This window comes from Ranitomeya variabilis, chromosome 1 (genome assembly GCF_051348905.1).
Source record: "Ranitomeya variabilis isolate aRanVar5 chromosome 1, aRanVar5.hap1, whole genome shotgun sequence".
Lineage (NCBI taxonomy): Eukaryota > Metazoa > Chordata > Amphibia > Anura > Dendrobatidae > Ranitomeya > Ranitomeya variabilis.
Window position 1 is genome coordinate 30897013 of NC_135232.1, and position 25695 is coordinate 30922707.

At 44.8% G+C, this 25695-nt stretch overlaps 1 protein-coding gene across 1 annotated transcript in view; it reads right to left on the reverse strand.

Annotated features, from left to right (window-relative positions):
- Positions 1 to 25695, reverse strand: part of RAI14 (retinoic acid induced 14) — a 94692-nt gene that overhangs the window by 35609 nt on the left and 33388 nt on the right. The window contains exon 3 of the mRNA XM_077281737.1: positions 5165 to 5295. Coding sequence (XP_077137852.1) covers positions 5165 to 5295 — 131 coding nt within the window. The remainder of the gene's footprint in view (positions 1 to 5164; positions 5296 to 25695) is intronic.

A 25695-nucleotide genomic window follows, 5' to 3' on the forward strand; every position in this document is an offset into this window, starting at 1 on the left:
TCCATCAGTATCCATAGGTTGCTTGTAGAATTCCAGATGCAATCTATTGACCGGTATGGTGCAATTTCTGGAAGAAATCAGAAATGATTTTTATAAACAACCCCTTTAAAAATGTGTGAGGGTAAAGAAAAATCAGCTATTTAGCCCCATTTTGGCCTGGGCACCCCTTGGCCTACATGACCTCTAGGGTAGGACCAGTCTTTATGTTATGGTAGTCAATGATGTTTTTCTTTCCTGATGTTCCGGGTGGATGGAATTTCTATTTCCAACATATGTTATTGATGAAGTCTCTGGGGTAGCGGAGATTTACAGCTGGGAGCCGACCTCCGACACAGGATGGTAATTAGGTCTGCGTGAAATCCAACATTCCAGTATAGACTTTATTTTTTACCAGTTATGGCCATTTTACGCATCCATGCCAAGAAAACAGAGGCTAATTACCCTGGCCTGTGCTTTATCAGGAATCACACTCTGGACGGTGATAAACGAGGTGGGTGAACACGTACAGGCGGTCTCACAATTCAGCCTGGTTATACGGTATGTCTAGGTACTATACGGCTATAGACTGTATGTGCCCTAAAACTACGGTAAACTGTTAAGGCACGGCATCTATTATACACAGACATTATTCTGTAACTGCGAAAGTATGCCTTTAATAGATCATAAAAATGTTGATGCTGAAGCTGCTGCCGCCTGACATTGGGCACACAGATGAAGTTCTTAATTTGTAAGGAAATACAGCAGGTATGATGGGGGGCGCTGGTAGGAATAATGTATGAAATAGACAAGTGAGGGGGGCTGGTATACGGCCCTGGTCAAACAGAGACCACCACTCCTATTTTTGAAATAACTATGATAAATTATTAAAATAACTATAAATTTTTGTAAAAAAAAGCTTAAATGGCCACGATCACCCCAACAAGCTTTGCACACATTAATAGTGTAAGTGAATACAGTTTTTTTTTTTTTTATCTTAACAGACATTTGATTCTTTCTCCCCTTATGAGCCACTTCTCTTCTCTACTTCTATCCTGAGCTCATTATTCGCCCTAAAAAAATGTTTAAAATCCATCCTGCTTAAAACAAGACACTGAGTGATCAGATTACAGCTTCCTATGGAGAGTGAGGAAGAGAGAGGAGCAGAGTGGCAAAAGTAGAGGCACAGACATACACAGTACGTGCTGAAGCTGTTTATTTCAAGCCAGTGCTCAATTCACAGCTACACTGCTCAATACTGCTCTAAAATGACCTCCATAAGTGGTTCTCTCGCCCCTACACTGAAAATACATCTCTGCTGCTCAGCACGGATATCTTATAACCTTTATGCTGCCTTCTAGTAAGTGTTTCTTTCACCCATACACTGGCTTCACATCTATACTGCTCAGTACTGTTATACAATGACCTCCATACTGCTTTCTAGTAAGTGTTTATCTCACTCCCATGCTGGATTCACAACTAAACTTCTCAGTACTCTTGTATAATGACCTCTATTCCAGGGGTGTCAAACTGCATTCCTCGAGGGCCTCAAACCATGAGTGTTTTCAAGATTTCCTTAGCATTCCACAAGGTGCTGGAATCATTCTGTGCAGGTGATTAAATTATCACCTGTGCAATACAAGGAAATCCTGAAAACATGACCTGTTTGCAGCCCTCGAGGAATGCAGTTTGACACCTCTGCTCTATTCTGCTTTCTAGAGTTTCTCTCATCCCAGTACTGGATTCACCGCTACACTGCTCAATACTACATACAAATCACAGTATAATCATATTGTGCGAATTCTGCTCCTAATTCCAAGTCAAATGTGACAAAACTTACATTCCATAAATATGCATAAAGTTCCCACAAACCCATTTATTTACATGCTACAAAGATTGCTAGCGTTGCAGAAAGAAATATGGGGTGATAATAAATTGCATGGTACTTGGTCAGAATCTTTTTTTCTAATATACATTTAATTCTTCGCCATAATTAGTCCTGCTCTCAGTTGTGGAGTGGATACAATTGCATCCAGTGTAGACCATGCTCAGTGAGCGAAACATCCTGGCGAAGAAATGAAGCGTAAGGGGCCAATTCATCAAGACTGGATACTACGTACACCAGTCTTAACGAGGGGCATGCCTTTTAATGAATTTGGTAAAAAGAAAGGAGACCAAGTGGTAACTTTTCTCTGTGTGGAGCGTGACAAGCCAAGCCTGGCATGTCAGAGTGAGGAGACTTATAAGCAATGCAGGCACCTCTGGGAGATTAAATATGCAAATTGTCTCTTCAGAATGGAAGAGGCCTAGAACTCTAGTGCCACCTATTGGAAGCAGCGAGGAATTCCAAGGAAGGGGTAGTGGAGGCACTTGCACTGCGGCAGCCGATAAGGAGGTGTTAACTCTGTATACTGGTATCACAATCATCTTATTATATATCACTGCCTGCGTCTTAATGATACGTCTGCTACGATTACAAGAATTCACCTTGGCCATTATCACATTCCTATAATCTGGCACAAACAACCCAAATAAAAGCAGTGCTGCCAAACCACCCGCCCCTTTATTTGTGCAGCACATGCCAGGAATTCCTCATCTTCTGGGTTTTACAATGTCTGGAGGAATAATAATAAAAAGACGACTGTGCATAATAGTATTACTCCATTAAATGCAGCAAGTCCATATATCACCAATGCATCAAGTAAAGCCAGGGGTGTAACTGTAGAGGGTGCTGGAGGTGGAAATTGTATTGTCCTGGTAATTGGTCCTAATTCTAACTAGGCACCAACAGTTTATGGAAAATAGGGATTTGAGGTCTCTTTTTCAGCCACTGCCCCTCCCAGTACCGCCCCCGAGCAGCCCAGGGACTCAATGACCCTCCCAATACTGCCCCCGAGCAGCTCAGGAACTCACTGACCCTCCCAGTACTGCCCCCGAGCAGCCCAGGGACTCAATGACCCTCCCTGTACTGCCCCTGAGAAAAGTCTGGAGAAGTTCAGGACAACTGTCAAGTATGGTGCCTGGAGGTTCAAATACATTTCTGCCATTAAATAAGACAGTGAGAATCCCTGGTACAGATTTGGAATGGAGGACAAAAAGCTCAGAGTTATGTCTGATTACAGAGGCAACAATAGTATCTCTGTAAAGCAAAAGCACAACAAGCGCCATCAATCCTCCATCACCAGAACTTTGCTCCATCTAGGACAAGAGCAACGACTCCGTTCAATGCTCCTAGACCGGCCCTTCCTGACCAGGCCACGTTTCGTTGCTTCCTGGCCTTTGTACATCTCATACATGTTATTATTCCGCCATTTATTATTCAGGCATGCGAGGTCTTCTGGACGAGATGAATGGTGTCCTTGATAGCTACATTTTACCATATAATGTACTAAAAACGTGAAAAAAAAAAATCCAATTTGGGTGAAATGGTGGAGATAACTGGGAAACACAATTCCGGCATTTTTGAGTGTCCTTTAAATAGTCGGGTTACACACAGTTTATATTGTGAAAGTTACAACTTTACTGACTACAGTAAAAAACAAATCTGTACACTAATGGCGGAGTGCGACCACATCCCATAAACGCCAAGAGATGCAATATACGGGAGCAGGGATGATGCGCGGCGTGCAGAGCAGGACGCTTTTCGGCTATAGTCACTTCTATGCAGAGTCAGCTGGCTGTAATTAATACCCGTGACGGTAATCGCGGGGTTACATTTTTGTGGTCGATGTACAGAATGCCGACATTTAACTGCAATGTCCCATAAACCGCAGGATTTATGAGATTCGTGTGATGGAAGGGGCCATGTGTTCAACGTTCACTCCTGATTCCTCAATATGGTGAGCACCGACCGTCCTGGGGTGACTATAGGGGGCGCTGCACGCTCCTGCCATACTCAGGGGGTTAGGCTATACATGTCTGAGGGGCGCAGGTGTCATCTCGGGGACCTGCGCCCATCTACGCTGCCCGGTGAGCCCCAGAAGACAGAATAACTGGCGTTACGGACACAGCCGAGCGGGCGAGCGTCACTTTATATTATTTCCGGCACAGAGTGACGTCCACAGCAGCCACTGACCATTCTGTGTCCTCCGCTCACTGCTAGTTGTCCTAAAAGGTGAAAACCCTCAGTTCTCATGTACAACTACATGTTCAAAGCTGCGGCCGTCCATCCTAAATCCATCTGTCCATCCTGTAAATCTGTATGACTCCCCGAGATCACAACGAATACAAGACGCCCCTTTGTCAGGTCATTCACACATGTAGGTGCCACATATCACAACTGCGGACACATCCGGACTACACCACAGGTAAGAAAGGATCACTGGAGAATTGTGCAAATATCATAAAAAGTCCTGTAATTCCTAGAGCTGCACTCACTGTTCTGCTGGTGCAGTCACTGTGTACATACATTACTGATCCTGTACTGAACCTGAGTCGCATCCTGTATTATACCCCAGAGCTGCACTCACTATTCTGCTGGTGCAGTCACTGTGTACATACATTACATTACGGATCCAGAGTTACATCCTGTATACTCCAGAGCTGCACTCACTATTCTGCTGGTGCAGTTACTGTGTACATACATTACTGATCCTGTACTGAACCTGAGTCGCATCCTGTATTATACCCCAGAGCTGCACTCACTATTCTGCTGGTGCAGTCACTGTCTACATACATTACATTACTGATCCTGAGTTACATCCTGTATTATACCCCAGAGCTGCATTCACTATTCTGCTGGTGCAGTAACTGTGTACATACATTACTGATCCCGAGTTACACCCTGTATTATACCCCAGAGCTGCACTCACTATTCTGCTGGTGCAGTCACTGTGTACATACATTACATTACTGATCCTGTATTATAACCCAGAGCTGCACTCACTATTCTGCTGGTGCAGTCACTGTGTACATACATTACATTACTGATCCTGAGTTACATCCTGTATTATACCCCAGAGCTGCACTCACTATTCTGCTGGTGCAGTCACTGTGTACATACATTACATTACTGATCCTGAGTTACATCCTGTATTATACCCCAGAGCTGCACTCGCTATTCTGCTGGTGCAGTCACTGTGTACATACATTACTGATCCGGTACTGATCCAGAGTTACATCCTAAATTATACCCCAGAGCTGCACTCACTGTTACACACCATTCACAAAGATAGTGGCGGTCACTTACGCTGTTTTGCCCTCACAGTCCAGCTTGGTGGCCACCACTCCTTTCTTCCCCAGCAGAGCTGACACTTTGTCCAGTTCTCCATGGTCCACGGCTTGTAGCAGACGCTCATCATACTTGTTCCACTCATTAGTCTACAACAGAAGATTGGTTCGTTAATGGTCATCACAATCCATATAATCCACTCACTGTATACAAGGCTGGATGTACCTGACACCCCACACAAATGGCTATAACGTAGGGGAGCTCCGCAGTGGTGAAGTCCATGACGGCTGTGCTAGGTGAGAGCACGGATCGCCTGCCCTGCATTTCCATACATTACTGGACATACATAATGCAATGAAGGCAGCTCAGAGCACAGAAGGAAACATACTCTAAAGAGTGAATATAACGTCTCCTGAGATGGGCCAGTATGTGCCGACAGCCGGCCATTACACATACCCCATAAGTGAACCTCCTTGGCGGCTATATCCTAATGGCTATGTAAGTAGTGTGCCAATGGCTTCCAGAAATCACGGATACTGGATGATTAGCAAGTCCCGATAATAGTATCTACATATACACAAACATACCCAGGTAAGACAAGGGCACTGTAATGGGCACCGTACACAGGGCAATATGGCACTCACTATTATGAAGACACTACTGTATAGGCGCTGTGGCTTCTCCTATTACAGGGACTTAAGTCTGTCAATTTTATGGTGACCCTGTGTCTGTTGCTAGTTTGGGAGGCACCGTTACTGGTATGAGGGCACCATGGCTGTCCCTATACGGGGCACCAATACAGTCACTGTGTCCCTAATCCAGGAGTACTTAGGAATTCACTGTGATGGGGGCACTATGGTTGTTACTGTTCTGGAGTGGTGTATGGATGTCACTGATGAGGTGACACTGTGGATGTCAGTATTATGAAGGCACTGTTGATGTTACTGCTATGGGGGCACCATGGATGTCACTTATAAGAGCACTGTTCATGCTACTGCTGTGGGGCCAATGTAGATGTCCCTGATTAAAGGGTACTGTGACCATGTATAGGTATTTATGTATGTGTTATGTACTATGCATGCTTTCTACTGACCCCCATACCAGTTTCTACTGGGCCCCCTGCTGCTTCTTCCCCCCCTGGAGGACACTCAGAAGACCTCATCTGTGCCGCTTCAGCTCTTAAGACGTTCCTTCTCGTAGCAATCACCTCACCACTGAGATATTGTCCTAATGTTATGATGGATGGTAATAACATAGTATACACAGGTCCCACTAAAAGGCTATTGTGTCAGAATGCCACAATGAACGAGGGTCCTAAACTTCCTGCACAATCTAGTGATACAAACGCCGGACAATCTGGGAACGCTCAGTGATGACTCAATTTGCAGCCAGGGTCCTGGGTGTCACCTCGCTATAACCTTAACATGTATGGGATCCCCATAAGTAACAAGGCAGATAAGCCATAAGGCCTTTTAAAGAATACTTGTAAACTCTTCGAAAATGTTTGGGAGTTTCTCGGAATAAAGGAGAGACCTCCCAGACTCCTGGAAGTGCTGGCGAATCTCCAGTGTGCTGCTAAATTCCCCTTGAATGGTGTCTTCTGTGGAGGGGGCATTTCTTATAAAGGTGGCATGGCTACGGGAACAAGAATAAAAAAAATTCTACACTAATCACCCACCTTCTAATGTTAATGAAATTACTCTGCTCATTCTGCCTCATTCTATACAGGAAAGCTTGGATTTGTACAGCTCACTCATCAGAAGGGTCAATCTATTGTTTACTGTAGTGGAAGTTGTAAGAACCACAGAACTTCAATATTTCAAGGGGTTTCTGGATTTTGATACTGATGGTCTATCCTTAGGATAGGTCATGATTATCAGATCAGGGGAGATCTAACAGCCGGCATCCCCAGCAATCAGTTTGTAGCAGGATTTGGGACAGAAAAGGTGCAGAGCCGTACACTGCGTAGTGGACAGTCTAGGGTACTGCAGCTAAGATCACATTCACTTCAATAGGTGTAGAGCTGCAGTACCTAAGAACGGCCACTACACATTGTATGGAGCTATGGCGGTGCGGCTCCATACTTCTGGCTGCAGCCGGACCTAGCAATAGCTGATCATGTGTAACAAACCTAACAGTGGAATACTTATCCTAAGGATAGGACGCTAAAGTCCTGAACAACCCCTTTAAATTTTCACATTCTCTCATACCATCCCTTTAAGGGACTAGACTCAATCAGGATGGAAACGTTCTATAAAAGAATAACAAAAGTCAGTAGCTCAAAAAGATGAAACTTCTGTAAACCAGAACAGCTTTGAAGCAGCTGTGTGTAAAGCATAGACTTGGACATCTCCATTATCCTGCCCCGTCCAGACGAGTCGACTTGTGTGGTTTCCGCCAATAAAATTTGAGCAATTTTTGGGTTTGGAAGACTTGTGTACACATGATTTCCAGGTTTCCTCCTGCACAAAGTTTATGTGAGGTAAGTTATTAATGACTGAAGCGTTTCCAAGGGCTGGGCAGGACCCGAAATCCAGGATGGAAGCAATTATCCAGCTGCTCGGATGTTTCCGTACATACCTGCGGCAGGGACTGTTTTATGGCCATGGACCATATGGAGCAGAAGCATGGCATTTCTGATCATAAATAATATCTTAGGAGTCAACGTGAGCAGAAAGATCCTCAGAGGAATCCAAACCCACTGGGTCCAGACTGGCATAGGAGCATATTAACCATTATAGGATAGGTCATCAATATCCGATTGGTTCGGGGTCTTGCACCCCCACAAGTCAGCTGATGCCGGCTTCTGCTCTGAAAACTTTGTAGTGGCCGTTCTCAGTACTGCAGCTCAGATCACATTCACTTTAATAGGATCTGAGTTGTAGTACCTGAGAACGACCACTATACAGTGCATGGAGTGGCGCTATTCCGGGTCTCCACATAGTCTGACGAAAATCCTGAACAATTGCTATAAGTGTTGAAATGTTGGAGCTTCTCATACTGCTTTCTAGAGCACTCAATAAGCTGACATTTCTGTATTCTGCAGCTTAGCCATATAGAATGTGACAGAACGAGCAGAGTCATCTCATCAGAAGGTGGACAACTTGATGACAGCCTTGTTGTACTGCCGGAGGCCTAGATAATAACACTATACCCACAGATCAGACTCCGAAAGCAGGTGCCCTCTGTCTCTGGTGGCCCAATAATTTCAATGAGACCGAGTTGCAATAAAAGACACAAACCGCCAAGCCCTTTAAAAGGGGTCTACCAATGGCAGAAGTCATGGCTCCAGAAGACCAAGGTAGGACTTCTGGACACAGATCTTGCTTTTATGAAAACGGTTTCATCCAGTCAGAAACATAAAGGGGGTGACCATAAAGGACACTGGTACTACATGGGTTATTGCAGGGTCTACAGAAGTTGGAAATTCTTCAACTTGCCTAAAGCAAAGTGATAATCCAGCTTTCCTTCACCATTTGTCGGCACCTCCCTGCTAATCACACCACCTTAATGGGGCCACACTCTACCGACTGTGAGCTATGCCACAAAGTCTGTGTAGACCCATAGTCTTCAGAACCACATCATTAGGAGATGGAACAAAAAAATAAATCCTAAGAAAGTTAAAATAGTTATGGGCCCTCCTCTCCTGGAGCGGCTTGCGGTGGGATGAAACAGTCGTGGAGTCCCTTTTGATTTTTCCATGTGTTACCCATTTACGCTTAGCAACCCAGTACACACTCTGTCCCTCCTCTAAAAGGTCTAAAGAGCAGGAACAAGAAAGACCTTTTGGTCTTTTTGATGGTCTGAGGGGTTCCTCGAGGGACCATTAAGAGGAAAATTAAAAACAAAATAAATAAATCAAAACATAAATCTAACCTATCCAAAGCTTGTCATTGGCTTCTTACGATAACAGCCTTCCCACTCTTCCGTTGAGCCATGCCAATCCTCAACGACTACGTTATACCACACCTGTTGGCCAGGCACCAAAAATGGTCTAACTCAAGAGAAATATAGACTGTTCTTCTATTCTCAGTGCACCAACAGCTTCTGGAAGCAGATAAGTCATGGACCTTTCTAACAAACTATGGACAGTTTATTGGGAGGTAGTAGATGCGGGTCTCATCACGAGGACCTGCATCCATCTAGAGCCCGGTTTCATTTGTATAATCCTAACAATCCTTCTGCAGATGTTCTACAGGACACTTAAGGCAAATCTGTCCATGAATTTGTAAGAAAAAACGAGTACAGACTATGTCCCAAGTGACCTCTGTCCTGATGACTGGTCAGCCTTCATGGGAATCTTGTCTAGTCCTTGCATTCTTCACATTCCTCACATTTACCTGCTATCTGGATGGCAAACAAGGTTCTAATAATTATTAATACCGAACACACAGGGACACTTCAGACCAGGAGGAGCCACATTCTCTGGCAAGGGTTACCAGCGTTGCAAGTGGCCGGCTAAGATCCCGAAAAAAATTCTTGGTGACAGCTGCACGAGGCCCGGCAGGCAGGTCACATACTTATGGAATTAATGGATAACTAGATGGGATGCAAAGTTATTACCCCTGGTGGACTGGAATTACACCACAGAGTGGAACATACTGTAACCGATCCAAGATTTAAAAGAGGCAATTCGGGTTTACCAAACATACATTTTGCATCAATTCCTCATAGTTCTCAAGATCTTTGCTTTCTATCACTCAGTTAATATCTCCTGGCCTCCTTATTCATCTAGATATGCAGATATCCCAGATGCATTGCTTGGCCTAAAAAAGTCTCCTTACTTTGCAATGTCACTCTCCACAAGGAAAAACGCTACCCCTTAGACCTACATATTTAGATAGGCAGACTTGTCAATGTCCGTATAGTTAGAAACCAGTCAATCAAAATGGCTTGGTCAGGGAGGAGATGGCAGGGACCCATCAAGGTGGTGACTAGTCTCCGTCCCGACACTTGTTTATGTTATATTTTCATAGATATTTGCTACTAGGAAGCCTGTCCCTGATTAATTCCTGGAGTTGCATGGACCTTCATGACCCAGCAGCAGAAGCATGGACTATGGAGGATCAGCACTGGTCCTGGAGGAGAGTTTCTGATTTTTTTCTCACCTCTCCGGGCCTATTAAGCAGTTGGCCAATAGTGGACGTCACTTTTAATAAACTACAAACCTATAATTGATCATGCAGACACCTACAGAGTCTAGTCTGTAAACGATGCTGTTTTTTCTACCCCTCTCCCAGAGGGAAGTCTTAGCCTAATCTCAAGCACCAAGTCACCCTGCCACCCATCAGTACGTGGCAAAAATCTTGCCTATGTAACCAAAGCTCTGCCGATGCTAGATATCACCTTCGGAACTTACATTTGGCAGTTGCCTTAATATTGGGAAGCAAAATATGGAAAGTCGAGAGACGGGACTGCCAATAATCTGCTGAATTCCTATCAAATTTTTCACCAAATGACTTATCTGTGAATTATTCACTTGACATCTACAGTGTCATGTATAATATAAAGTCTAATCTGTAAATGACTCTTCTCTTTCTCCCCTCTCTCAGCAGTAAGTCGCAGCCTGATCTCACGAACTAATTACCGGTACATCCAGCCATTCATTGGTATCTGTCAAAAATCTTGTCTACGTAATTGAACTTTAGGAAACTCAACAAATGCTCTACAGACAGATCACCTCCCACAGAAATGACTGCCCTTACCAGGTGCCTCAGTGCTCTACAGACACCACCTCTGACAAAAATGACTGTCCTTACCAGGTGCTTCAATAATTGGACACAAAACATAGAACATCAGGCAGATGGGTTTCCAATACTCTACCATTTCATATTAGAAGATACTCCAATTAATGGCCATTTGACAATGTAGCTGCCATTAGAAAAGCTCAAAGTCTAGTCTGTAAACGAGGTAGCTCTTTCTTCCCCTCTCCCAGTGGGAAGTCACAGCCTGATCGAAAACACTAATTACATCCAGCCATTCATAATCACAATGTGGCAAATATCTTCTCTATATACCCTGAGCTTAGGACACTCCATCATCTACAACCGAAGTGACAATATAGCAAGAGCCTCAATAACTTGAAGAAAAATATGGAACCTCAAGCACGGCTGCCAGTAATTATCGAATGTCTAATGTTTTTATAGGTCAGGACAGTCTCCATCTTGTGTATATTTGACAGTGGAGCTGCCATGTGAACAGCTCTAAGCCTAATCTGTAGTGAGGCTGCTCTTTCTGCCCCTCTCGCAGCAGGGAGTCCCAGCATAATCTCAAAAATCTCATCTCGGAGCACTGTATTCCACATTTCTCCAGTTTTCCTACTATTTTCAGTCCTAACAAGCACACAACCCAGTTCATGTAAATAAAGCCTTGAACCTCAGAGCTCGGCATCACTATTATAAAGTATTTTCAGATTTCGCTCCAGATAAGTGAATATTGCCAATACTTCCTCAGCTGTAATAACAGTAGATATGGATATAGTCAGCATGACTGCCAGGGGGGGATGCTATCTCCGATCCCCGGCATATTCCAGTACATGTGGCAATGGTTTTGTAGCTTATGTCTGGAGCCGTGAATCATCTGTAACAAATGTGCTGTAATGGGTGGGGATGAGAATGGAGAAGAGTCCCTCGGAGAGCGATAACTCACAGGCAGGGAGCTCTCTAGTGACATCCAGGCTATGAAACCTAGTGGGGAAGGATGATTTACACCAAACATTGCAGTTCACACAAAGGGCGTGTTTAACGTGTTATATGCCGTAAAGACATACGTGAACTTCGACCATCGAAACCAATGCCCTACATCGGAATGAGGGCGCCACTATTGAGGGGAGAGCTCCAAAACACACTCCATGAGGTTGCGGAGGGAATTTTGGCGTGAAAAAGATGAAAAAACAAATCTGCAACAACAATCACCAAGACTGTTGAACATACATGAGACCTGACCAACTGATACAGCTTCTACTTGTTCTCTACTAATCTTCACCATCAGGTCCCGTCTCCACACACAGCAAATGGCAGGAAAGGCCCATTCTGCCAGTTACTGGGTGAGGTGGTTCATTGAAGCGACCAGTGAGACGCTCAGTGGGTTATTCCGGCAATTTCCACCATGTTGGTAGCGGATCAGATAGGCAAAGACCAGTAGGGACCAGGTATACGTCCCAACAGGACTCGTAGGAGGACTGATGACGGCTATAGCTTCTTACATTTTTTTAAATTAGAGGTGGTCAATGTCTTCCAACCCCTTTCATTAAAAGGAATTATCCCGGACATATGGTTTTTGTCCCCTACTGGGCAGAGAACTTACAGGCAATGGCTCTCCTACTACTTCCCGGCTCAGGCAGCGGCTCTCTTACTACTTCCCAGCTCAGGCAGTGGCTCTCCTACTACTTCCCAGCTCAGGCAGTGGCTCTCCTACTACTTCCCAGCTCAGGCAGTGGCTCTCCTACTACTTCCCGGCTCAGGCACCGGCTCTCCTACTACTTCCCGGCTCAGGCACCGGCTCTCCTACTACTTCCCGGCTCAGGCACCGGCTCTCCTACTACTTCCCAGCTCAGGCACTGGTTCTCCTACTACTTCCCGGCCCAGGCACCGGCTCTCCTACTACTTCCCGGCCCAGGCACCGGCTCTCCTACTACTTCCCGGCTCAGGCAGTGGCTCTCCTACTACTTCCCGGCTCAGGCACCGGCTCTCCTACTACTTCCCGGCTCAGGCACCGGCTCTCCTACTACTTCCCGGCTCAGGCACCGGCTCTCCTACTACTTCCCGGCCCAGGCACCGGCTCTCCTACTACTTCCCAGCTCAGGCACCGGCTCTCCTACTACTTCCCAGCTCAGGCACCGGCTCTCCTACTACTTCCCGGCTCAGGCAGTGGCTCTCCTACTACTTCCCGGCTCAGGCAGGGGCTCTTCTACTACTTCCTGGCTCAGGCAGTGGCTCTCCTACTACTTCCCGGCTCAGGCAGCGGCTCTCTTACTACTTCCCAGCTCAGGCAGTGGCTCTCTTACTACTTACCGGCTCAGGCAATGGCTCTCCTACTACTTACCGGCTCAGGCAGTGGCTCTCCTGCACCCTTTGACCTAACGACCGAGCACCTCTTCCATGCTGTTGGTTAGGCGGCACTACCGATGTCATGCTGATTGACAGCCAGCTCCCCACTGCATTAGCCTGAGCCGGCTGTCAATCTGACATTGGCAGAGACGTCCTGTAAACAGAACAAAAGGAGCTGCTCGGTCGACATGATGTCACTGCAAAAAGGAGAATAATCTAAACATATCTTTGCAGCGCAGAACAAGCATGTAGTTAGCAACTATCTGCAGGTAAGTTCTTAGCCTAAAAGGAAAAAAAAAAACCCTAAGTCAAGGATAACCTCGTTAAAAAAAAAAGTTTAAAAAAGGGGCGGACTGTATCACTAATAGAATCCCCAGTGATTTTCTAAAATATGTGAAGAAACTTAAACTCAAGTCTTTGATTCTCCTGCAGAACCACAATAAGTGAAATGAGGCATTACACAAAGTCCATTGCAATCAAGAGGCTACCTATGTGATGCCGAGTCCTCCAAGAGGAGAAAGAGGCTGTCTAGGTTTATTCTGCTCAGACTGAACGACATAGGTCTGGAAGGATGGTCTGCCACTAACCTGGGGGATTTAAAAGCTTGTTTTCTATACTAGAAATCACACGTAAGTGTGAACGACCTAAAAGAAAAGAAAATTCTGCAAAGTAAAGGAGATCTTAAAACACAGATTTGTCTTGATCCAGAGTGAGATCATATATGATTTTCGTTAGTTTTATGGCCGCCTATAAGGGATCCTTTTCCAGATAAGATTTTCAGTAACTTAGCAGTTTGTATTTTTACAATATTAATCATCAGCATCTTGATAGGTCCATAGGAGCCTTGAAGGTCGCCCCTTAATACACAGTGTAGTCCTTAAGGGATTTGCCTAATGGACGCAGTGATTTAACTTTTGTCCCCCCCCGCATCACATCCTAGACATCTCATGAGGATTGGGGTCAGGTCACAAGTTTGTCCGGGGTCCATCTCCTGCAGCCCATTTCTGTCACAGAGTCCCCTACACATTAAAGTTCACTTTTCTAGACACTTTTTTCTAAGAAGCCTGGAAGTCTCCCTAAGTCACCTCAGTGTATTTGCTGAAGCAAACCCTCTCTGACCCGAAGTTATGAAGCCAAATAAGGCGAATAATGAGGGGGTAAAGACAATAATGTTTGGTATGTAGGAAGCACAAATCGATACAGGTTTTATGGAACAGATGACTCAAGCATATGGCCGGGATCCATTAAGATCTTGATTGTTGTAATGGTGAAATCTGATGTAACGTATCGTAGTCCCGGGAGGATGAATGGTCGGGATGGAGCTGACATAAGCAGACTCCAGTGAGGACCATCTGGCAGGCCATTAAAAGATGGGAGCGTCATAGCAAACAAACAGCCCAGTATTCAAGAAATATCCGGAAAGTGTCCTTACACGACTTCACGCTGTCAATAAACCATTGTGTCTGGGGTCGAAAAAGAATTTCTGTAAATCCAGATTGTGCACCGACCGGAGGTAGCGTTTGCGGCAGACTGCGCGCCGACTGGAGGCAACATTTACACTACAATGTGAACTGACTGGAGGCAGCGTTTGTGGCAGACTGCGCGCCGACCGGAGGTAGTGTTTGCGGCAGACTGCGCGCCGGCCGGAGCCAACATTTACACTACAATGTGAACTGACTGGAGGCAGCGTTTGCGGCAGACTGCGCGCCGACTGGAGGCAACGTTTGCGGCAGACTGCGCGCCCACTGGAGGCAACATTTACACTACAATGTGAACTGACTGGAGGCAGCGTTCAATGTCTGGTTAACCCTGCTGCAGCCAATCTGAACATCAGTGCTGCAGTGTAAAGCACGGGAGATGAACATGGCAGAAGTACGATCCTCCGATAAATGATGAGAGGGATTTACACCACTTCAGACGTCCGGCAGACACTGCAGGATGAGGTCTTCTATAAATATACAGTATCTCATGGAATGGAGCGAGTTCTGGGCGGCCGCGCTCACTCACAAGTGCTGTATACAAATATTAGGGAGTTTCTATCCTGTGGCTTCTAGGAAATCCTCTCGGTGGAGCTCCGCCGTGCTGCAGACAATGCACACATTTCCTGAGCTCTCCGGGAATTGGCAGCTTTCCTCTACTTTCTGTCTTCACGCTTCATACAGGATGATTATGTGGAATTAATAGGAAATTGCATAAACGACAATTCCCCAATAAATGGGAAGGAGCAATTGATTCAGTGTATAGCAGATCTATCCTACTTATGATGTAGCAGATTCAGGATCCCATAACATGGTTAACCAATAAAAAAAAATTTAAAATAAGGTTATGTTTTGGGACTGTCCCTTAAAAAAAGTTACTCACAAGATCCTACAAAGTGCACATAGCCAAGAACACGAAGTAAAAGGAAAATAAACATCAGATCTCACTCACACCTACCCGCCTGTCCCTCCAGTCTATCCGAACATCACTGACAGCTATCAGGCCGCCTGTCCAGTCTTTCTGAACGTCGCTCAAACCTTTCCACCCGTCCCTCCAATCTATCCGCCCGCCGTCACTTACACCTATCCATGTATGTGTAAAACGTGGCACAGCTGTGAAGGGGCTCAGAAAAGGTTCCCACACCAGATTGTAGTAAAATAATTTTTTGGCACTGAACTTTGTGGTATAGAAGAATTTTATTTGCAGTCTCTGGTATATAAACGTTTCGGTCAAACAGCTGACCTTCTTCAGTACTCTGCAGAATTGTAAATGGTATATAAACACACATTTATTGGCTGTCTGTCTGTAACAAGACTTATATCACTGGCTATCTCTGATATATTCTTTTAATAGGTTCGTTATTCTAACTCTGTTACCTCCCCTTAATATTCACACTTCGTCTAGTTATAACCTTTTTAGGATCAACCCTAAACGGGTACATCCAATACCTGTAGAAACCTCTGCACAATTGTAGTGTAAGTTTCCTATCTCCTGTACACTACTATTAGACAGGGTATTTCTTTATAACCACATACCAAAGTCATATTTATCATCATTACAGGCCTTATCGATTCAGACACCTCAATAAGCAGTTGGGTATGTTTCCTTACACCTTGTTTTTCCTTTTCCTCTTCCTTTTTCCCCCCCCTTTTTTCCTACCCCCCTTGTGCACATTATTATTTTGATTATCTTCTTGAACTTAGGACTGTGATTTACATAGTCAATAAATGTGTGTTTATATACTATTTACAATTCTGCAGAGTACTGAAGAAGGTCAGCTGTTTGACCGAAACGTTTATATACCAGAGACTGCAAATAAAATTCTTCTATACCACAAAGTTCAGTGCCAAAAAATTAGCTCACACCTATCCCTCTAGTCTATCCACCCGCCATCGCTCACACCTATCCGAACATCCTTCCAGTCTATCGAAATGTCGCTCTCACCTATCCAAATGTCGCTCTCACCTATCCACCCGTCCCTCCAGTCTATCCGACCGTCGCTCACAGCTATCAGCCCATCCCTCCAGTCTATCCACCCGCCATCACTCACACCTATCCGCCTGTTCCTCCAATCTATCCGCCCATCGTCGCTCACACCTATCCGCCCATCGCTCATACCTATCTGTCTGTCCCTCCAGTCTCTCCGAATGTCGCTCATACCTACACACCCATCCCTCCAGTCTATCCACCCGCCATCACTCACACCTATCCGCCCGTCGCTCATACCTATCTGTCCCTCCAGTCTCTCCGAACGTCGCTCATACCTACACACCCATCCCTCCAGTCTATCCACGCGCCATCACTCGCACCTATTCACCTGTCTCTCCAATCTATCCGAACGTCGCTCATACCTATCCACCTGTCCCTCCAGTCTATCCACCCGCCATCACTCACACCTATCCGCCCGTCACTCACACCTACCTATCTGTCCCTCCAGTCTCTCCGAACGTCGCTCATACCTACACACCCATCCCTCCAGTCTCTCCGAACCTATCTGCCCATTGTCGCTGCTCTCACCTATGAGCCCATCCCTCCAGTCTATCCAAACATTGCTCACAGCTATCCATCTACCTGTCTATCCCATATCTACCTCTAGACATACTTGATAGGGAATGTAGATGGTGAGCCCCAATGGGGAGAGTGATACTGATGGCTGTAAAGCTATTGAAATGAACGGTTCTATATAAGCGAGTAAAATAAATATCCATCTAATGTCATCCAGTTCCATTCTCTCCCCCCTTCCTCCATTTCCTGTCCTCTTATCAGCCACTTCCAAGGCTCTGCACTCTTGTACTTTTTGGAGGGTCAGACCACATCCTAGAGAGGAGATAACAACCAAGTGCAAACATAAGATATGAACAGGAACTAAATAATTTTAAGTGACTCCTAACAATAGCATCTGTCTCCAAATGAAGTTATCCCCCCCCCCGAATATCAGGAGCCCCTCACCGATATTAGAGGAACTACAGAAAGAGCAATTCATGGATATCGGAATCGCTCTCCTTGAGACTCCTGAAACACAAAGATTTGGTGGTGTACATTCTACAAGCAGTCCTATGTAAAACCATAAAATACAGTTACAGAGAGCTACACCCAATATAAAACGCATCAACATCTTACACACTCAGCTCAACTACACGTGATGAACTCTGCTATATCTGTATAGAATTTAAATATAAAGTGATTCTTGTTAAACAGTAAGGGAACCATTCAGGTAGAATTTGCTGACCGCGATGAATAGTAGATGCCGGGATTTTCCAGTCGGCTCTACAAACTTTTATTATATGTCACCATAAAAATATGGAAATATATAATGCTAAGGATTCACAGAACAAAGTTATTTGGCATTACAGACCGGGTGTTAGAGGAGGCAGATGATGTACGCTGTCTAAAACACAGTTCCACATCTAGTTTAAAGCTCTTCCTAAAGTCGCCAACTCCTCATGGGCGGTTTCCTCCTCTCTGGTCCCTCCCCTGCTCATGTCATCCTATAGGGGGAAGCTCTACTTCCTCTGCATGTACAATCAGGTTCTCCTTTTGAGCTATTCTGTTTTACTGACCCAGTGATTTGAGTGGATTGTTCCAAATCTGGTCTTAAAACTTCTCCCACAGTAACTAACTCCTCATAGGCGGTCTCCCCTGACTCATCCCACATCCCTCCCCTGCTCAGCTCCCTTACCATTTAAGGGAAGCTCTACTTACATACACAATGAGGCTCCACTCCTTATGTGTTACTTCTCCGGTGGATGCACACCTATTATAATACACCTCTAAATATTAGTCTTAAAGGGTTGATGACACTTGTCCATATACCTTTCTCGATTATTAAAGGTTGTCATGGGGAGGGGCATTCAAAAATTCTTGTCTAGAAGGTAAAGCAATAACCTACTAAGAAGAAAATTGTTGCTTCTCCCTGGACATGACCCATCCATACGTTGCATGGTCATGTAATGCTAGGAGCATAAGGGGAATGGGGCCGTATGCATGAGTCTGCTGTATACAGATGGGTCTTTAGATGTAGACGTAGAGATAAACTGCACTGGACAGAGGATATATTTCGTATATAGGGAATTGCCATGTAAGCAGTTTCCTAACCTACAAGCAGGAGTTCAGTGATTTTTTTGACATACCTCTATAGAGGAATCTTCTGGGTCCGCTTCATTCCCCTGAATCTCCTGCGGACCCGCGCCGCCCTCCTCTACACTGCAGTCTGCGCTCTCCTCCTCCGGGCAGGCAGAGGGCTTGTTGAGAGATCTTCCTTGAGAACTTCCCATCAGTCCTATCTCGCACGGGCAGACTGGCAGGGGTGGCACGGGCTTCCTATATATGGGATTTCGGTCTCACTAATGGCCGGCGTCATGCTCCAAACAAGCAGCAGATAATGTGTTGACTTAAAGGGCATTACCCAGAAGTCTCTGCTCCTTACGAGGTGTGGGCGCATATAACCAGATTATGAAATGGGCCTAATGGCGTCACACACACGGCTGGATTAGGAGAGTAACCCTTACTTGTACTAAGTTTTGTGCCGTTCCTCTGCTATTCCTCCTGGCAGTGAATAATAATAATTAAAAAAAAAAAAAAATGCAAATTGAGAGTTACCATACCATTCACCACTTCAATAGGGTGCGTACCTATCGACAAGGGAAACAGGAGATGAAGACTTCATTTTATTCACACATTTCCAGGAGGAATAACAGAGGAATGGCAAAATTCAAAGAAAAAAAAAATGCTCAGAAATGGCGATTCCATTGGGAATACATTTACTAAAGCAAAGATGTCAGAAGACAGACATATCATGGGTTCCCTTGGCCGATATGAGATGATTAATACTTTTACAGACTTGTGATAGTTGGAAACTTTGCACTGGGGCCAACAAGCTTCAGATTATACATCTGGTCAAAATCCACGCGTCTCACCCAGAAAAGATGATCCCGCCCCAAGTAATTTCATGGTGACCGCTCTTGATCCGGTGGCACCGAGTCAGGCATGGAGGCAACTCTAAGTTGATGCTGAAAACGGATATTTATTCCACACCTGATTTTATCAGAAAAGCAGAGAAATACTAACGTTTGATTTCTAGATCCAACTCCTCGTGGGCGGACACCTCTGACTCCTCCCATAAAATAGTTATTTTTTTATAGGATAAGTTTTACGTTTAGCTATATTGTCTCAATAAAAAGTTACGCACAAGATCCTATAAAGTGCACATAGCCAGTAACACAAAGTAAAAGGAAAAAACATCAGATCTTATTCTAAAAATGTTAGTAAATAAAAAGCACAATTTACCCACAAAATCCCAATTAGTTGGAACTTTTGCACTGGGGCCAACAATCTTCTACGTGACTCACCCAAAAAGAAGATCTCACCCCAAGCAAATTCATGATGACCACAGGTTAACCATTTTATGGGAGGGATGAGGGAGGAGTCCGAGATGACTACTCTTGTTTATATCAAAATTCCAAACTGCTAGCCTTGATCCGCTGACAACGAGTGGGGCAACTCTACGCCGATGCTGAAAACTGATATTTATTCCAAGCGGCTGAGAAATACTGTTCAATTTCTAGCTCCAGCTCCTCATGGGCGGGCATTTCTCTGACTCCTCCCACATCCCTCCCTTGCTGAGCTTTCTCCTATACTACAAGGGAGGCTCTGCTTCCTCTGCGCATACAATGAGGTTCTCCTACAGGAGCTTTGTGTCTGGAGAAACAGAAAAGCCTCTAAAGATTTGCAGGATCTTAGGTTACGTTCCCGTCCTAATGGCGTGCGCAATGCTCAAAGATGAGAGGTCTACGGAGTAGTAGAAAACATGATGTGAAAAAAAATGCTACAAAAGTGTTTCAACCTAGTGATACATTCTGGCTAAAAAAAAAAAACTATTGAGTAACGTCTGGTGTTACTATTTAAGGCCATTTCTGAGTATGTCTGAGCTGCGCATTTGGTACAATGACTCAGAGGAGATGCAATTCCGTGCATTCCTCAGGAACACGAGCCCAGCTACATACATGAAAGTGCGGGATGCAGCAGAGCGGAATTTGTCATTCTGAGCTAAAATAGAGGTTATCAATCAGTCCAATCAGGAGGAAATCGGGGGATGTTCCAGGTGGCAAACTCAGCCCTGCTACATCTGGCAAACTGAGCACAAAGGCATCTGACAAGCTCGACTCTTCAGCATCCGAGAAGCAGCTTATTTCTGGATCTGACACACTCAGCTCTGCTACATCTGATAAACTACAGCTTAACAATAAAATGGTAATATGACAGAAAGGCTTGAGGTCCCACCCAGTCCTGGCGATGACCAGAGTTACAGCTCTTCCAGTAACTTCTCTCCAGCTTTCTGGGGACTACATAACCAGGCAGATGTGCCTTACAGGAGCCAGGGAAAGTTGGGTACCTTACTACAGGATTTATAATAGCAGCAGGAATGACAAGGAAACATCAGAGTGATCAATGCTGGAGAGGCGGTAGTATTAGGAGCAGTATCAGGCAATATATTTAAAGTGGCTTGTGGCTCAATAGCTGAAGCTCCTGACTAATAGTTTTAAAGTGACAGGCGCACCTTTGGTGGACGATGACCGAACATTAATTGTGAGTCTCGCTTCCTTCATCCGTGTTTTTATAGTGTAGAATATATGGTTTTCAAATTGGTTTGTATATCAGCTCAGAATATCTGCTGTAGACTCCTATTCCCCCTTAAGAGACTATCCGCACAGACAGGGTCAGTGACACAGAGACTTCCTGTCTGAGGCCATGACTGTGCAGAGATGAAGACTCTGGCAAAGATGTGATTGATTGTCAAACGGGATCAATGTAATGTCTGCAATGACTATACAGGATATATACAGTGGGTACGGAAAGTATTCAGACCCCTTTAAATTTTTCACTGTTTCATTGCAGCCATTTGGTAAATTAAAAAAAGTTCATTTTTTTCTCATTAGTGTACACTCTGCACCCCATCTTGACTGAAAAAAAAAAGAAATGTAGAAATTTTTGCAAATTTAATAAAGAAAAACTGAAATATCTCATGGTCCTAAGTATTCAGACCCTTTGCTCAGACACTCATATTTAAGCCACATGCTGTCCATTTCCTTGTGATCCTCCTTGAGATGTTCTACTCCTTCATTGGAGGCCAGCTGTGTGTAATTAAACTGATAGGACTTGATTTAGAAAGGCTCACACCTGTCTATATAAGACCTCACAGTGCATCCACATAGAGTTTGCTATAAACACATAAAAGGACTCCCAGACTATGAGAAATAAGATTATCTGGTCTGATGAGATGAAGATAGACCTTTTTGGTTTTAATTCTAAGGGTATGTGTGGAGAAAACCAGGCACTGCTCATCACCTGCCCAATACAATCCCAACAGTGAAGCATGGTGGTGGCAGCATCATGCTATGGGGTGTTCTTCAGCTGCAGGGACACGACGATAGATTGTCATTGAAGGAAACATGAATGCGGCCAAGTACAGAGATATCCTGGATGAAAACCTCTTCCAGAGAGCTCTGGACCTCAGACTTGGCCGAAGGTTCACCTTCCAACAAGACAATTACCCTAAGCACACAGCTATAATAACAAAGGAGCTGCTTCAGAACAACTCTGTGACCATTCCTGACCGGCCCAGCCAGAGCCCTGACCTAAACCCAACTGAGCATCTCTGGAGAGACCTGAAAATGGCGTCCACCAACGTTCACTATCCAACCTGACGGAACTGGAGAGGATCTGCAAGGAAGAATGGCCGAGGATCCCCAAATCCAGGGGTGAAAACTTGTTGCATCATTCTCAAGAAGACTCATGGCTGTACTAGCGCAAAAGGGGCTTCTACTCAATACTGAGCAAAGGGGCTGAAGACTTATGACCATGTGATATTTCAGTTTTGTTTTTGTTTTTTTTTGTTTTTTATAAATTTGCAAAAATTACTACATTTCTGATTTTTTTTTCAGTCAAGATGGGGTGCAGAGTGTACATTAATGAGAAAAAAATGAACTTTTTTTGAATTTACCAAATGGATGATTAAATAGTGAAAAATTTAAAGGGGTGTGAATATTTTCCGTACCCACTGTAGGACGCAAACCCAGATTTATGACCCAAAATCCTCTGGTAATCTTCAGATTTCATGATGCCTTCACACAGTCAAGGCACTCAGTGCCAGAGGCAGAAAAACAAGCCCCAAAACATATTTCAACCTCCACCATATTTGACTGTAGGTATGGTGTTCTTTTCTTTGTAGGCCTCGTTCTGTTTTTGGTAAACTGTAGAATCATGTGCTTTACCAAAAAGCTCTATCTAGGTCTCATCTGTCCACAAGATGCTTTCTCAGGATTTTGGCTTTTGCTTTTGTGTAAGCATATATTTATGTATATTGGAGAGAAATATTATATGTACACCCTTCACCTTCATCAGTTCTCCTAGTTACACTTGCAGGAGCTTGGCAGGAGGTTGTGCCAAACATCTTGGAGAACTGACCCCAGATCTTCTGTGTATGAAGTTTGTAGCAGATCCTTCTGTCTCTTCGTGTGATCCCAGACAGACAGGATGATGCGAGATCAAGGGTCTATGGGGCCGGATCATCACTTCCAAGACTCCTCGTTCTTTTTTACGCTGAAGATAAGTAATTAATGACATTGTTTGGGGTCGTTGTTCGCTGCAAAGTAGATTTGGAGACAATTAGATGCCTCCCTGATGGTATTACCAAATGGTTAAAGTATCTGCCAGAAGATCTGGGGTCAGTTCTCCAAGATGTTTGGAACAATGTCCTTTTGAGTTCCTGCAAAAACTGCGTACAAAAGCCAAGTGACCTAGAATGAATGAAGGCGACGGGCGGTCTCCAAATATTATTATTGGGATTCTAGATTCCTCTAATCCTGAAGTTATTCTTACTCTGCAGCATCTTTCCACACCTGCCTAAATCTTTTGCACAGCACTAATATATGACAGAGGAGCCATGCACGGACGATCTTGGCTTCCTAACATGTAGGAGATGCAGACTATCCACAGCTGGCTGTAATCCAGGGCATGAGAGTGTCAATCATAGACCAAAGCCGAGTCACACGCCTCCAATTATACCAAGACCGGGGAGATTACATGCCACTTATAATCTGCAGGCAGGAGCGTAGATGATATCAGCGGCCATCTGCTCGGCGGATCTACACCTGCTAACAAGACGCCATCTCGTCATCAACGTGAGGATGACAATCCGAGATCTAGAAATGTGCAGACTTAGAAAGCAGAGCAGTAACGAGCGCGTAGTGACTAAGTGATCACAGTAGGGGACAGACTGCTAGTGATAAGTTCTGGAGGCGGAGTCTCAGGGAGATCTATGTCCCACCCATAGATCTTAACAGCTCATTAAGAAAAATCTGGATTTCTCTAGAATAAGACATTAGATCGCAGATCACAAAGTGTCATTTTATTCAGCTTCCCATGACTTGCGTGTACATACACACGGCTCAGGAGGGTGAATCCTACTGACAGATTCATATAACGATGTGTAGTTGAAAGTGTCTGCCTACTGTACAGCAGCCTGACCCTCCGTGCTGCACAGACCTGTCTTGGACAAAGTTAAGTGATTTAATTCTCTTTGGTCCCGGTCATATCATGAGACTAACGTGTGATCTTATGACTCGGTGTGAATTATTTGGAATGCAGGAAATTTTTGTTTAGTTGTACTTAGAAAAGTAACGCGCAAGTCACGCGATTCATGGGCTGCAACTATCACTCTTCTGATACAACTTCCCAGTAAAGAGCTATTAATAAAGGTTTCCTGTTCTGGAAAACCCCTCTCCCAGCTGCAGGCTTTTTTTTTTTATTTTTTTAATAAACCGTCCTTTACTCACCCTCCCCAGGTCCGATACTGAATCAGCTGCACCTCTCTGTGTGTGTTACCCAATCAGTGATCTTAGTGGCTCTGAGCTGCTGTTGCTGTCAACTAGTGCAGAGCCGCCGACCTCAGTGATTGGGAGCAGCAGTGTTAGACCTGGGGACGGTGAGTAAAGCGGAGTTTGTGTTTTTGTTTTGTTTGTTTTCTTTTAAGCAGGTGGGGAGGGGGTGTGCAGGATTTTCCCAAAACTGGAATACCCCTTTCAGTAAAATGTGGGCCACCTGCAGTCACCACCAGGGGGCTATATCCAGCTCCAGAGCTCCCTCTAGTGGAGGGCTCAGTTTTGCTTTTTTTTTTTGCTGTGGTCTTTGAGACGCCGTGAATAACTATTAAATGTCTCCTTACAGTCCAAGGCTCGTGATCTGGGATAGTTATTTAATAAAATCTGATATTTTCTGCGGTTTTTCTGCTGGAAACACTCCCGGACCTAAAAATAAAATACATAAGAAATTCCCAGATCCGCTGCTACAAACTCCATAAATCTACCGACGTTTTACATCCATAGATGTTAAATAGAATAATGTCCCCCCAAAATATTCAATGGATTCCAAACAGCAGCTTTCCCTGGCCCGAGCCCTGCCCCCTCCCGGATTCCTGAAGGCGAAATCAGGACTGAGACATTAGCAGGATTTCCTGCACAACAATACATTGCCGACCTTGTTGCCGCTGAAGGAATTCGCACACATGCCAGGCATTTTGCTCGCTGGGCGCAGGAAATTCCGTCTCTCCAGATTTGCATATTCTGGACAAAGGTTCCAAGAAGAGATGAAGGATTCCTCATATTTCACTGGTTTTATTTTGCAGGACAAGAGTTCTCTCTACTCGGATCTCTAGAAAAGGCTTCTCAGGCCTGAAGGTCTGTGGGATTTACTGTGCAACACATGTAGTGCTCAAGAACAGGCGGCAAGATCTACCCCCTGATTCAGGCTTGTAGCACCAGGGACGTTTTCCACATTTTTAATTAGAACCACCACATCAAAAACTCTGCAGAGCTCTCCCCAACGCTGCGCCGTCAGACATCTCCGTCTTCATCAACGACTACCAACCGTCCACTGCTCTTCTCTAACCCAACAGCCCACAAATATCATCCCTCTTTACTCCTCCATCATCTCATTCCTGTCTGCAGGACTTCTCTCGTGCGGCAC